The sequence below is a fragment of the Acanthochromis polyacanthus genome, chromosome 6, assembly GCF_021347895.1.
Source record: "Acanthochromis polyacanthus isolate Apoly-LR-REF ecotype Palm Island chromosome 6, KAUST_Apoly_ChrSc, whole genome shotgun sequence".
NCBI classification, from domain to species: Eukaryota; Metazoa; Chordata; class Actinopteri; family Pomacentridae; genus Acanthochromis; species Acanthochromis polyacanthus.
Genome location: NC_067118.1, coordinates 18,562,406 through 18,578,302, shown reverse-complemented (window position 1 = coordinate 18,578,302; position 15,897 = coordinate 18,562,406). Strand labels below are relative to the sequence as shown.

General features: G+C 39.6%; 1 protein-coding gene across 16 annotated transcripts in view; it reads right to left on the bottom strand.

The window, feature by feature from the left end:
- The window catches only part of kcnq2a (potassium voltage-gated channel, KQT-like subfamily, member 2a), a 39,929-nt gene that overhangs the window by 17,753 nt on the left and 6,279 nt on the right, over positions 1-15,897 (bottom strand). For all 16 annotated transcript variants that reach the window (XR_002596477.2, XR_007942311.1, XR_007942313.1 and 13 more), the window contains exons 2-8: positions 7,458-7,548; positions 7,245-7,371; positions 5,733-5,908; positions 3,445-3,570; positions 1,913-2,023; positions 353-448; positions 174-268 (exon numbers count right to left, since the gene is read on the bottom strand). Coding sequence is in view for 13 of the 16 variants with exons in the window: in XM_022211111.2 (XP_022066803.1) it covers positions 174-268; positions 353-448; positions 1,913-2,023; positions 3,445-3,570; positions 5,733-5,908; positions 7,245-7,371; positions 7,458-7,548 (822 nt within the window). In the remaining 3 variants the exon portion in view is untranslated. The remainder of the gene's footprint in view (positions 1-173; positions 269-352; positions 449-1,912; positions 2,024-3,444; positions 3,571-5,732; positions 5,909-7,244; positions 7,372-7,457; positions 7,549-15,897) is intronic.

The window sequence follows — 15,897 nt, the reverse complement described above, 5'->3', positions numbered from 1 at the left end:
TGATCCAGCAAATGAGTTTGGAATACGTTAAGATGAGGAAAGTCAGTGGGTTCAGCTTTCTACTTTGATTCCCAGTTTTGAAAAAGATGGCAGAATGTGATACCAGAAAACAGTTGTATTTCCTGAAACTGCTGAATAATCTACAGCATTACTCGGCCAATTTGATCACTTACCTGTACATTGGAACAGCTACAGTCTGCTCATAAAAATCCCAGGTGCATAGCAGGTCTGTACGGGAAAGGTTGGTAGCATAAAACCTCCAAGCCGCCTGGATGGAGAGGTACACATCTTTGTAACTTTTCACCAGGAGCATATTTAAAAGATATGTGGGGATGCATTTTTATTGTTTAACCTGGATGAGGCCTGCAGCAGGGTTACGTCTCTTCTCAAAATGCTTCTGCCTGTGCTGCTCTTGGACTTTGAGGGCAAAGCCAGAACCCAGGATGCCCTGTACAGACACAGACAACCCAAAACATAATTAGCGACCTTTACTGGCCAGGACGAGGAATCACAACAACAGGGAGCTGTCTCATCCAACACTTGATAGAAGTCCTTCACAACACTGTCCAGTTCCACTGGCACAAAAACATGCAGTGAGGAGGCAAGGTTCACAAGCCTCAAGGTAGCAGATATGTGAGAGAAATGCTGAGGGTTGAATGATGTGGGAAAACCAGGGACTGTTTTCAGTGCTGATACACCAGGCCATGTTTGTTGTTTGTCGTACACTGAACAAGTGTTAGCTGCTTGCTTAAAGCTTATTGCTGAGTTTAACAAATCCTTCAAATCTCAGGTGAAACACTAAACATTTAATAGCCACTGACATCAGCATCACTGACTGAATTACAACATTAGTGAAAAAGAGCGTGTTTGTTTTTCCTTTTCCTTTAGTTTTTTTTTTTTTTTTAAACTCGGAGCGCATATTTTAGGAAGACATGGGTGTAAATATTAAGTATGTTGCTGCAAAGAATTAATCAAATGTCCACTTTAACCCTTAGACACGAGTGATTGGACGCTTATGAGAATCAGTGGGTTTTTATGTCGTTATTGTCATTTTGATTAAGAATAATAATGAATATTATCTTTTGTATTAATTTTTTGTCCACACAAGCATGATTTCATGTTTGACATATGTTTATTTTTCACTTTATAACAGATTTTGAACAGTTTGATAATTGACAATATGAAGGACAACTTAAATTTAAATGTGATATCAAAAACCTATTTTTTGAGGAATATCTAGAAAACAAAATGATAAAAACTTTTCATTACAAAGATATTGCAATAAAATAACCTCACTGGGTCATTTTTGACTCACTTATCCTCAAATAAGGGTTATAAAAAACTAAATCAGAACTCAGATTTTTTTTGGTTTTGTATGACACACTTATGTTGACACAAATGATTAAAAATGAAAAAAACTAATGTTTAACCACTTTTAAATTTTTAATTTGCTTCCATACTTGTCCTGTGTGCTCAGTTCAGGCATAGAATTAAAATGTTCCCTCTATTTTTAAGGTGTCTGACTCTGAAAAAAAGGTACAATTCAAGCAATTTTTCAAGATACCATGTCTTTCAGTCCCGCTGGCTTGTTTTAGTGATCAGAGGGTCTATTAATTTAGGAATATTGTTAGTTTCAAAGAAATCTGTTAACATGTTAAATATAAATAAGCATGACCACCTACTCATTACTCGATAAAACATTAACAAACAGAAGATGGAAATTTGAATTTCATGAAGAAAAAATGGATGTACTGTTTCTTAGAGAGGCACAAGACAGTAACATCACACTGATGAGTACTGGCACTGAACGCCCTGATGGACACAAATTAAATGAACACAGATGTGGATCAGACAGATGAGCATTTTAAGTGCACTGTTGCTAAAAGCACTCCTGACAAGCCCACATACTTACAGCAGGAAGTGCAAAGAAAGCCACTCCGATCATACTGAAAGTAGCTGCCAGCAAGCGTCCGTTCCACGTTTTGGGAACCTTATCACCATAACCAATGGTGGTGAGAGTGATCTGGTGGACAAAACAAACCAATATTATCCTTCAGTCTGAGTCCTGTGATATAGGTTGTACATGTACTGAACAAAAATGTAAATCCAGCATGTAACATTTTATTTAACTGCGTAATTTATTTTTAACATTAGGGAATATGTTGATCCAACACATCACTACAACAGAATGGGCATCATGAAACATGCAAGTACACTACCATTCAAAAGTGGGATCACTCAGAAATGTCCTCATTTTTTGAAAGAAAAGCAGTTCTTTCAATGAAGATACAGTCTGGACATTGTTAATGTGGTAAATAACTAGCTGGAAACAGCTGATTTTTAATGGAATATCTCCATAGGGATACAGAGGAACATTTCCAGCAACTATCACTCCTGTGTTCTAATGCTAATGGTGTTGAAAGACTAACTGATGAATAGAAAACCCTTGTGCAATTATGTTAGCACATGAATTAAAGTGTGAGTTTTCATAGAAAACATGAAATTATCTGGGCGACCCCAAACTATTGTACAGTCGTGTAGGTTGTACCTGTATTGAACAAAAATGTAAATGCACCAGGTAATTTTTTTATTTAATTCTGTAAATTCTTTTTAACATGAGTCAACACATATATGTTGTTCAAGCACACAACACCACTACAAAAGAATGGATATCATGAAACATGCAAGTATATTGGAAATGAAAATGGGCAGATAGAGCGGAGTCAGAGACCACAATTCACAAGTCAATAACAGTCACATGTGTGATGCACAGATCTGATGATGTCAGTGCTGCTTCAGAATGCTGTCTCATGTTGCTGAAGGGCCTGGTAAAGTTAAAGTTGATATCTGGAGGGCAGGATTACACTACCGTTCCAAAGCTTGGTGTCACTTAGAAATGTCCTTCATAAAAAAAAAAAAAATCTCTAGCTGAACTTCCTCATCCAGCCAACAGCCTGCTCTCATCTATCTCTGGTCATCTGTGGCATCGTGCCATTTAAGTAAAGTTGAATTTCAAAGTGGACATTTATAGCCTCTTGTCAAGGACGCATCTGTATTCTGGTCACACTGTGTGATTATTTTCCCTTAAAGCCACATCTGACCAGAAAGAAGAGTAACTCAGTTGAGAATTTGTGACCAATTGAACAGTTCAAAAATGTTTGGTGCCCAACTGGCTACCCATTTTCATCCATAACAGTAGAAATGACATTTTTTCATTTTCTCTCAAAGTCAGAAAAGAAGACCATGTGCATGCTGCATGCACATCCTTGTTCAGTCAATCTTTTGAATAAAAAAACCCCCTAAAAATAACAACAATAATGAGGAAATCCGTCAATAAAGCTAGCATCACACCATGACAGAATTATTATTTGTCAAAAATGCAACATATAAACCATGAAGTGAATATTCTACATCCTTGTTATGTTTTTTAGAATATAGTCTTACCAGTCCCCACCAAAGAGCATCAGCGTAGGTCTCAAACTCAATATTTGACTCCTTTTCCACAGAGTAGACCAGGAATGAAGCCAGGATGAGACACAGGAAACCGATGTACCAGGCCGTGATGAGCTCCTACAGAGAACAGTAAGGCAGGGAGCATTAGGGAATCTGAAGTAATGAAGTGTCATCTAGAAGGCCTGTCAAAGGTGGCAATGTGAACTCTGTCAGTGGGTGAAATGGCCACTCTGTAATAATATTGGATGTGATTATGAGTCCCAGGTCCTGTGGGGAAACCCAAGTATTTCATCAGCGTGTTTATTTCCCTCGGCGACACAAGCTACAAATCCACTGCCTCTCTGTCTCACATCGTCACACAAACAGGCACGAGCAAATTTTCCACAGCTAATTAGTGCAAGCAAATAATTGTTGTTTTAAGCTCATTAAAATAAAGCAGAGAGAACTGTGTTTCCTGTCATTGTATTAGAGGAGAGACAGCAGGAAACAGTGAAGTAACACAGCGGAGAGGCAAAGACTGCAGCAGTTTTAGCTCTGATGTTTCAAACCCCTTGTGAAGATGCAATTTACCAGTTTAACAATCTGTCCTTCATTTACACAGAGTTGGATCAATAAGTCATATTCAGCTTTGTGTGTCGGGTCAGTGGGAGACCGGCCGAGCTACCGATGAAAACTGGTACATAAGGCAGATTAACTTGCACCTTCTTAACTCTGATCATCCCACCTCAACAACTGTTCATGAAAACAAAGAGCATCCGAATCTTAGAATAGAAGCATAATGTTAATGGTATGATTCCAGAAAATGCTGCTAAGAAAGATAACTTGCTATGATGTATTGCAAGCTTTAAAAAGAAGTGTTAAAGAAAAAGAATATAACAATTTTTTGTAGTATTTGTACATTTGCCTCTGCAGCCCTTTTTAGACATGAAAATAACTGCTTTATCAGTCCATTAAAGTTCTGTCATTCAGACAGAGATCACTTTTTCATTAATGCTCCTCATGGCTTAATTCATACATACACTACTGTTCAAAAGTTTGGGGTCACCCAGGCAGTTTCACATTTTCCATGAAAACTCACTTTTATTCATGTGCTAACATAATTGAACAAGGGTTTTCTAATCATCAATTAGCCTTTCAACACCATTAGCTAATACAATGTAGATTAATGCATTAGAGCACAGGAGTGATGGTTGCTGGAAATGTTCCTCTGTACTCCTATGTAGATATTCCATTAAAAATTAACTGTTTCCAGCTAGAATAGTCATTTGCCACATTAACAAGACTGTATTTCTGATTCATTTAATGTTATCTTCAATGAAGAGCACGGACATCAGCCACCCAGGACACTCCCTGTTTGTCACACAAACAGGGAGTGTCCGTCAGGGAGGAGGCAGAAGGCCATTAAAACACTGATTAGCACGTTGAGGAACAGCTTTTTCCCCAGAGCTGTAGCCTCCATTACAGCACCTTCCTCCCTCTCCCCCACCCACAAACATCCACAATCCAGAGCTGGAACTCTTGCCCCATTGTCTGCTCTTGTGTTCTCCAACAGAGATTCACTGATGGACCACAAACTTGTTAATGTGCAATAAACATCTCATCCTAAGCATTTTGTTTTTACTTTTATCAGACATTGCACCTCATTGCACCGATATGCTTTTTTCAATACTTGTTTTTTTTAATATTTGTTTTTATAAAGCTGTTTGTTGTTGTTTGTTATACTGTGCTGTTTTTTTTAAAGGTGCCAACAAAGTTTCGTTGTAGGAATGCAGTGACAAGAAATATCCTTGAAAAACTGCTTTTCTTTCAAAACTAAGGACATTTTTAAGTGACCCTAAACTTTTGAACGGTAGTGTGCATACCCACAACAGTGCTAGAGAGAGCCGCAGTAAAGGAGGTAAATATTTTTGGCTGCCAGTGCATGTACTCTGCATATTATTTGGGTAGAAAAAGAAGAGTTTGCTTTCACTGATCAAACAGTGAAGTGAGCATTCTCAGACTGAATTTGCTTGACTTTGCCTCCTTCATTCCTAACAGGGCTTATCAGACTGAACAAAGGTTCAAATCATCCAATATCAAAGCTCTGCTTGGTGAGCTGGCTGTGAAGACTGATTGCATTCGACCATGTGATGAATTCAAGGCTAACTTCAGTGCAGTTAATCTGACTGCACAAGAGATCAGATATAGTTTTAATTACCGCATACAATGGCTAATTATACGCAACCTCTGATTACAAAATTTAGACGACGATAGACAATGATATATGACATCACAATCACCTTGCTGTGGGCATACACTACAGAACCGAGCAACTTCCAGGTCCCTCCACGGCGGTCCATACGCAGCATGCGTAGGATCTGCAGGAATCTCAGACTCCTGATGGCCGAAGTGGCAAAAACGTTGCCCTGAGATCCAGCTGCCAGTACAGACACTGAGGCAATCAGCACCATAATGTCTGAAGAGAGAAGCAAAACACAGTAATAGAAAACAACATATGCACAGAAGCATGGGAAGGCAGGAGATAATACACTGGTTGTCCAAAAAACGTCCCACACTCTAATATTTCATTGGACTGCCTTTAGCTCTGAGAACGACACACATTCGCTGTGGCGTCGTTTCGATAAGCTTCTCCAATGTCACAGCATTTATTTTTGTTCAGAGTAGTATTCATTTTCTACCAAGATCTCATATTGATGAAGGGACAGTCAGACTGCTGTGCAAAGTCTTCTTCAGAAAATCCCAAAAATTCTCAATGAGGCTGAGCTCTGGACTCTATGGAGGCCAATCCATGTGTGAAAATGATGTCTCATGCTTCCTGATCCACTCATTCACAATGTGAGCCCCATGAATCCTGGCATCATCATCTCGAAATATTTCCATGCCATCACAGAAAAAAAACAATCCACTGGTAGAAAGACCTGGTCATTCAGTAGATTCAGGCAGTCAGCTGACCTCATTCTTTAGGAACATAACGTTGCTGAACCTGACCAACCCCAGATCATAACTGTAAACCCCACAGGCTTGTAGGCACTAGACATGATGAGTGCATCACTTCATCCACCTCTCTTCTTACCCTGATGCACCCATCACTCTGGAACAAGTTAAATATAGACTCATCAGACCACATGACCTTCTTCCATTGATCCAGAGTCCAATCTTTAGGCTATCTAGCAAATTGAAACCTTTTTTTCTTTCCTGAGTAGCCTCACTGATCAGTGATTTTCTTAAGGCTACACAGCTGTGTATTCCCAATCCTTTGAGTTTCCTTCTCACTGTGTTCTTACTTTCACAATTAAACATAGCTGAGAGTTCTACTTTTGATTTCCTGCATTTATTTAAGAGTTTGTTTTGACCATATTTGTTCCTCGAAGATGATGGTTCACCACTATCCTTCAGGTTTTAATGTGTTTGATGGTTCTTAACCAGATTTTAGTGGTCCTTAATTGTTTTCTTTGCTTAACGCAGGCCAAGAAACTGACTCTTCGTAAACAGATTAACATCCTTTCTACGACCACAGGATATGTTTTCCAACATGGTTGTTTAAGAAATGAGAAGCTCCTCACTGCATCAGCTAGGGTTAAATAAGTTGTTGCAGCTGAAACATATTCATCACTGCAGTAATTGTCCAATGGAAGGCTCTTATCTATATATAGATAACCTGATCTATATAACCTTGATCAAATCAGACATGGTTTTAATAAAAAAATAACAGTGTGTCTGTGATGTTCTGAGAGATCAAGGTGACAGATATGACAGAAAGCTAAACACACGCAAAAACACCGTTTTCTCACCTATGACACAAAAAGGCTTTCTGGCAAATTTTAGTCTCCCCCTCCATCCTCTGTATCGACAGCAGCAGCCTGCGGCCCAAATCCTCACGATGTACTCCACTCCAAACACCACGATGGTCACAATTTCCTGTGGAACAACCAAAATATGGAAGTTAACCTTGTGACATCAATATATGTGCAGGAGATGATTAAATCCAATTAAATAACGCCTACCAAGATGTACAAGGCACTCTCTGAGCTGTTTTTGAATTCTCTGATGGTGGCAAAGACTGAGAGTATGAGGCAGGAGAAGACCAGGAGGAAACTGGAGGAGGTAAGAGAGGGTAAGAAAAAGTTACTGCATGTCACTGGTAAACTTGTTAAATCATGTGTCGGACAGAATGGAAGTTTAGTAATATTTTCCAATACGACACCCTGCTCAATTTTTAGGAAAAAAACCCACACGTGTTAGGTCTGTGAAAGGTTTCTGAGGAATTTTACTGCTCAATTCCATGCTTGTTGGATAAAACTCAAAATCCAAGACCTGCTAGTCCAGCAAACACAAGATATACTAAGGAAGAGTTACCTTAAAATTCACAACTGAGACAAAAAAGAAAATGAGAATAAAAAATCTATTAGAAAAGTATTTCTAAAAAAAACTGGAGACCTGTATTCCAGTTGTTGAACATGTTTGGACAAAAATATATGAATCCAGCAGTCTGTGAGTGAGAAGAGAATAACATCAGCTTCTTCTGTGTGCTCAGTGTCTTTAGACAGGGTGGGTATTTCAGGAGCCGTTGACTGGAAAGACAAAAGCCTTTCCACAACTCCTTCATCCGCTGTCTGTGGAAGTCATTAGCGATATAATTTATTTGAAAAGAGAGTTCATGTTATTAGTCATAACTGTTTGTTTGCACAGTGATGATTCCTGCATATCCTGATTTTGAGACTATTCAAACATGTGAATAAGGTTACTTAGCTGATTGATTCTTGCCATAATATGGATTCTAACAGCTGTCAAAGAGGGTGTGTGTACCAACCTGACTTCTTCACAACACAACTGATGGTCCCAACCTCATTAGGAAGGCAAGAAATTCCACAAACTAACTTTGACAAGGCACACCTGTGAAGTGTATCAATACATATAAACACTTCGCACATCTCTCAAAAAAAACAGGTGCATAGAGGAAAAACAGTTTTGTCTGATGAAGGTCTAGTACCGAAACGTCACAATAAAGGATATATTGCAAGTTGGACAGTGTGCGGGGGCCTCTTTTTGCAACACCTGTGAAGTGAAAACCATTTCTGGTGACTACCCCATGAAGCTCACTGAGAGAAGGCCAAAAGTGTGCAAAGCAGTAATCAAAGCAAAGGGTGGCTGTTTTGAAGAATCTAAAATATAAAACATGTTTTGACTTATTTCAGACTTTTTGTTTACTACATAATCCTGTTAACCCCCCACCCCATCCCCGGTCTCAGACAAGTTAGATAAACTAAGGTCGTTAATGGGGGAAACTAACAAAAACTGCACAAACAAACAGAAAATGGGGTTCTGTGGTCCAAAAGAGGATGGGGTATGGTTAAATACCACTATGCCCCACTAAATCTAACAAAGGTGGTACACAAAAAACAAAAGGAAGGAAGTGCTGGGTTCTGTGCACAAACATGACAAAGTCAAACTAGGCTTTCAGAAGGAGGCTGACTGATGGTGTCAAACCTTCTAGGTCACCTACCCACAACTAACTGAGCAGTTGTGAGATTCTTCCTTATATCCCCGCCTAGCTGATTTGGCAACAGCCCACAGCCGAGCTCAATCACACAGGTGCAGCAGATTGAGCCTGATTGTGAACGCCAGGCTGTGAACTTTCCAGGCCCATAACAATCCCATATGTGTTCATTCATAATTCTGATGCCTTCAATGAGAATCTGCAATGGAAATAGTCACAAAAATAAAGAAAATAACATTAAATAAGAAGGTGTGTTCAAACTTTTATATGGCAGTGTATAAAAAGTGATTCAGTTGGCTGAATTTGGTAAGTGACTTCCTGATGGTTTTAAGCACAATAATGTAATTAGATGACAAGAGGTTTGGGGGGAAATCAATTGTACTCCACCCACCAAGAAGACTGGCTGAGAGCATCAAATGAGTGCCCCATTGGATGGAAGATAACATATGATCCAAAGAGTAAGAGGCAGAGACAGACCTCAGGGACGTTCTTTAGAAAAGAGTTTCTGGAAGAAATCCAAAGCAGAGCTAATGGAAAATGCCTGATGAAACCCAATACTAGGACAGTGCAGGATTTTAAAAGACGCAGCTTCAACCTACATTAACCACAGCAGAGATGCTGTGGAATGTCAGTATATATTTCCTTAGAACAGGATCAGGTGTTCTACTGTGAAGCTCACACAACACTAAAGTTATGCAATTTACCAATAAACAGCATGAGATGCAATTTTAAATTTTGCTATGATTCAAAACAGTAAGAGTAAGAGTGGGTTGATAATAGAGATGATCAAAACTTGTGACTTACAGCCATCAGCCACAATGGTAAAAAGACCTTTCTAATATTGTGTAGGTCCCCTTTGTACTGCAAAACAGCTCTCAGTCCATTGAGCCTGAACTTCAGAAGACCTCTAAAAGTATCCTGAAGTATAAAAGATGGAGACATTAGCAGCAGATCACTCAAGTCCTGGTAGCTGAGTGGTGAGGCCTCTATGGGTTGCACTCGTCTTTCTATCTCCCCCTACAGATGCTTGATCGGATCGAAATCTAGAAAATTTGTAATCAAAGTGAGCACCTTGAATTCATTTTTTGTTCCTTATGCCATTCCTAAACAAAGTTTACAGCATGGCAGAGAGCACCACCCTGCCGACAGAAGCTGCTGTTATAATCTTAAGGTACATACTACGATTTCACATCCACATGAACGCAGAATCCAAGATTTCCACACAGAACATTGTCCTGAGCCTCACACTGCCTCTGATGGCTCACCTTCTTCCAATCCTTCTGCCATCTCTTCCCCAGGTAACAGAGTCTTAGACTCCCATCACCTTGTTTTTGCTGTTTTCTCTTGCTGCCTAGTATATCCCACCCACTGAGTGCCATTGTACTGAGATCACCAATGATGTTCATGTCGCCTGTTGGTGGGTTTAATGTTGTGGCTGATCGGTGAATAAAACTAAAAACTCCACTGTGGTGTTTGCTGCTGGACAGGTGGTATGCCACAACTGGAAGTTAAACTGGAGTTCATGTGGTAAAAAAAAAAAAAAATTAAAGCTGAAAGAGGCAAAAAGAAGTGATCATTATTGTTGCTTTATCACTACAAATAACACCTTTCCATTACACATCGTCATTGCATCTATTATTAATATAAAATACTGATATGTGCAGCTTTAAGAATGCAGAAGAAGCTAAGACAGGCCTCACATACAGAAACTTGAAATTGTCTGCATCGTATGACATCGCTGATAAAACCTTCCTTCACTCTCAGCATATTTAAACCGAGGCTTACACATATGCTGCAACATTTCATCAAATAAGTCTGAATTTCAAACATAATGTTCACAACAGCAAAAACGAAAACCTTCTCAGTAGCCATACTTTGATGTAAACATACAGAGCAAATGTAGCAAATGTGCAAATGTTTGCTTCTTCATGGCTTTCCCTGTTTATATGACAACCAAACATAAACAAAGGCATGGCAACAATTACATTAACTGATAATAATGCAAATCACACATCTAGATAAACAGATGTACATTTGTAATTGCTATGCTGTGGATAATTTTGTCTCAAATAAACAGTCATACAGCTGTTCGTATACAGATCTTAGAGTGTAGCTTGAAATAATTGGGCTTGAGATGCTCTGACATTTGCACATTCATAATTTCAGAAACACATTTTTATCTATCTCTGAATATACCAGTGCAACAACCTTTGCAGTCTTAATCATATCATTTATCTGCTTCTCAATATTTCCTTCAAGTCAGCTTTAACTACAAAGTTGTCACTCGCTAAGTGAATTCAGAGTGAATGTGACTCATTAAAACCATCAGATTTTTCTCTATCAGTCGTCTACTGACATGAAAGTTCTTCTAAACCTTTACTTTGTGTTGTGCTTCATCCAGGTCTCATCACGAAGCATCAGGGATCCACAGCAAAGATCCTTCACAACTATCCATGAAATATAATAATACTTACAAAGAATTACTTTAGTTTTCAGTTGTTTTAATCAGGAGCTCATGTCCCCTCTCTTGCTGCTGCAGTTTGAGCTTGGTCCTATCAAACTCTTCACTGTCAGAATGAAGCAGCGGGGACTAGTGGTGTGTGGCGACTGTAAAATCAAAGGATAAGCCTGTTTTTGGTTTTCTATATTATTCTCTGTCAGAGGCGTAAAGATCCATCCATCCATTCTCTATACACCGCTTTATCCTCACTAGGGTCGCGGGGGGTGCTGGAGTCTATCCCAGCCGACTCGGGTGAAGGCAGGGGACACCCTGGACAGGTACCAGTCTGTCGCAGGGCTACATATACAGACAAACAATCACACTCACATTCACACCTACAGGCAATTTAGTCATCAATTAACCTCAGCATATTTTTGGACTGTGGGAGGAAGCCGGAGTGCCCGAAGAAAACCCACGCATGCACAGGGAGAACATGCAAAGTCCAAGCAGAAAGATCCCAGGCCAGGATTTGAACTGGGGGTCTTCTTGCTGCAAGGCGAAAGTGCTAACCAGTGCCCCACTGTGCAGCTCAGGTGTAAAGATGTGGCAACAAAATTCTATCAAATTATTCAGCTTGTAACTGCGTCATTTCTAGACATTTCACTTTGTTCAGTTAGACTGAGGTCATTCTCCCTTACATTTACAGTAAATATGTGTCTCTCGCATCTCATACATCATTAATAGATACAGCAGTCAAAGCTTGATTAATAAAACTGAAGAATGCACCGAGAAAGCTTTTGTTACCGTCTGTAGTTTGTCTGTATATTGGATTTGGATTATTAAATCTCTGAAAGCTGTTGAAAAGCTTCTCTGGCGTGTTGGAGCTGCAGTCAGTATGGATATTGTCACTTTAAATTGAAAACACTGTTTGCTGTTAGTTTTCTTGCATTCTAGGTAAGTCTTTTTGGTTGACAAGCTGCTTTAGTGGTTGTTATATGTGAGGAAAGGAAACCGGATCCTCTCTGATTCCTCTTAGCAGCCATTTGATACCTGATGATCACCGTCATCGACTCTTCCTGGAAGACTGAAAGTGAAAATGACGTGTGCACGCATTGCTGTTTTGACGGTACCTCCTCTTCCCAAGTCCAGGAAAGCAAATCTGCTATGTTTTTTTGCTGTTCAGCTGATGGAATTGCAGCAATTCCCTGAAGTATGGATTTGTATTGCAACTCCGTGGAGATCTCTGGTAATCCTGTTTTTCCACTGCAGCGTAGCCATGAGGCATATTAAGGTCAGTCAGTCAAGGACTCAGACACTTCACATCTTGTCATTTACAGTACTTTGGCTTGTCACTTTGGCTTGCCATTTCTTCATCTGAAGACCAGCACTGCTTTTGTATAGTGGAAACATAACATTTTGCTCAGCGTTCACAGCTGTGCATTTATCACCTGATAGAAATTGCATTATTATTATGAGGATATCTGTGTTGTTGTTTTTTTTTGTTTTTTTTTCTTTAGGCAGAACAAGGCTACCTGCTTTGCTTTTTTTCCTCCTGGCTGTAGCCTCACATTTAAGGGGCAAATGAAAGTGATATCAACCTTTTCATCTAACTCTGCATAAAATAAGTGTCTCTCGCAATGCTATTCCTTTACCAATGTGATCACCTCAGTGCAGCTTGCTGAAGCTTCCAAAGCCAAAAAATACACTGTAATGCTGCACAATATCAGTTCTACATGTTGTTGAACTTTTGAATAAGCTCCATGCTGGGCCTCCAGCTATTAAGTAAATGTCGTGGACAAATACAGGCTGGCTGCAGGTCTAATGGGAGATCAATTTATGCAACTTTCCTGACTTGACCTTGCCAAGCTCATCAGCACTACTAATGAAGACACTTGCTGATAAAGGAGGGGGACAGAAGTGCAAACAATCAGCTCCTACGGATACTCGTCTTACCATCAGCAGAGTTCTCTCTCCATTGTACTGTATGTGGACATGCATGGCAGCAAATGGTTAGGAGTTCAAGTGGGAAACAGTTTTACTCACATGTGAAATTGCTAACATGCTAACATTTTATTTATCTCTCATAATAATCGGCTACTAGATTAGCAAGCAGACATCCAACTTTCTATAAGAATGCAAATAAAGTATGCACCAAAGGTGAGTACATCCCATCTATATGTCAAATGATTCGAAATTGTATCATAACTGTGTCATTTTTAAGTTAAACAGTGGAATATTTGCTTTTATGTAAAACTGAAAACTAGCAGTTTAGATTTACTATATAAAATACTGGCCCCACAGTCATAACTCAATGCAACATAAGTCAGTCCAACTTTCATTTCTGAGAATCAAATCTGTTATTTCTTCCGATGATTTTTATGTCTACATCTATTATTGAAACTGACTTATTGGTCCTTAGCGTGGAGGATACCAGATTTCTGAAGGGATGTTCTGTCATTCTTCAGTGACTTATTGTTTTGTTTTTTCCAGCTGTTCTTACCTGGGCAAAAGGCAAAAGATGTTCTACTGGCCTGGGTAAAAGTCAGGTGACATACTTTTCCAAGTCATAGTTTCACTTTTACCTTCTTTAGAATTGTAGACCTTATCTGAGCTGAACAAATTGACCTTGGTCTCATCTGATCTCAGCATTCATCAGGCTTATTTTAATGTTCAGTAGGAAAGCTGATTCTTGCAGTTTTATACTTAAGAACAATGTTAAGTCCTCTGGTGGCCATGTGGTTGGTAATGGACTTCGTACGGTCTCTGTGTGGGGAGATGGCTTGTACTGATCACAGCTGACTGAAGACCAAGCTCCACATCCCACCTGGCTGACCTCAGGAGAGACTGGCCTGGAGCTTCAGACCTGCTCTCAGCCCTCGTTCTCCACACCTCCCAACCTGTTGGATTGGTCCACAACCACAACTCCTCCTCCTACAAGACCCTAGCCATCACCACACATGAATCTACAACCAAAGTCTCCATCAGAGCGACTGGGGTTAAATGTGAACAGTTTTCCCTGGTGCCTCTTGTGTCTTTGTGTGCTCTGTAGGGGTGGTGATTCGCACCCTCTTTCTTATTGGTAATGAGCGTTTTGGAGGCAGCTGTTTCATTTAGTTAATTCTGTGCACTGCACTCTGCACCAATTTCTATTAGTTTCTTCTGATTATTGTGGATGTTGCTCTTGTGTTGAGGTCTGGCTAAGGAGTTAAGTGGTTAAGAACTCTGTTAGCCTTTGGTATTATTTGGTTCTTTGATTTTGCAACATCCACCAGCCATGTTTTCCTTTGTTTGATCATTTTATGTTAATTTTGTCACTAAGCAATAAATTGCTTTACCCTAACCAATGACATCTGGTTGTTTTTATTACACCCAGCTGACCCCAGTGGCTGGGTTGTAACAAACAAGCAATAGCTTTTAGGGGTTGACAGTGGCATTTTGTCCTTCACACTGTCTGAGCTGTAACTGAAACTCTTTTATTGTTAACCACAGTGCCAAGTCTAAAGTACATGTTTGTTTGTTTGACAGAGGTAAATTCTGCACTAAGCACACGACCGCTGCAACTCTGATTAGTGGTACTGTGGCTTGTTCTTTACCTCCTGATTGCTGTTGCACATGTGCTTCATCTCATTTTTAGTTGGTTACTGAATCTGCTGGTGTCCTTTACCATCTCTGCAAAGTCACAAAATCAGATTATTCAGGTCTTCTAGCAATTCTTTTTCATGTTAAGCACAAGCAAAACGTAAGCTCTTATACTTGCCCCTGACAAATGAATGGCATCCATTAAGCAGCATATTGGACCATGTGTTAAACCTTGCCGTAGAAATCTAGGTGTGATTCTTAACCAGTCTCCATCACTAGACAGTCATGTCAGACAGCTAACATGTTACTGTTTTTTCCATCAGCACAACATAGCTAAATTAAAATCCATGGTATCTAAGGTGGAATTGGAGATGATTTGACACACTTTTATTTCATCTCCTTTAGATTATTGTAATGTCATTTTTACCTGTTTAAATCAATCCTCCCTTGCTTGACTTTAAACAGGAACTAACCGGATATCCGACATCACCCCGGTCCTATCCTCTTTTGACTTGCTCTCGATCAATTCTTGTGTTCATTTTAAAATAGTGGTGCTAACTTCAGGCTTTGTGTGGCCAAACACAGCAGTATATTGCTGACCTCCTTCACCCTTACGCCCTGAATAGAGCTCTCAGGTCAGGCCAACAAAAATTACTTGTAGTCCTTCTAATCAAGTACAAAACCTGTGGTAACTGTGTTTTCCAAGCTCTCACACCAAAGCTGTGGAATTCTCTTCCTCTACAGCTGAGATCAGTCGACTCCTGTCAAGCTTTTATGAGGCAGCTGAAAACATTTTTTTTCAGAGAGGCTTTTGATTGACCTGTAGCCACTTTATTTTATTTATCTTTTTGTTTTGATGCGCTGTGCATTAGCTGTTGCTCTACCGTCTTAACAATTTATTTCCTTGCCCTCACCTCATTATTTTTTT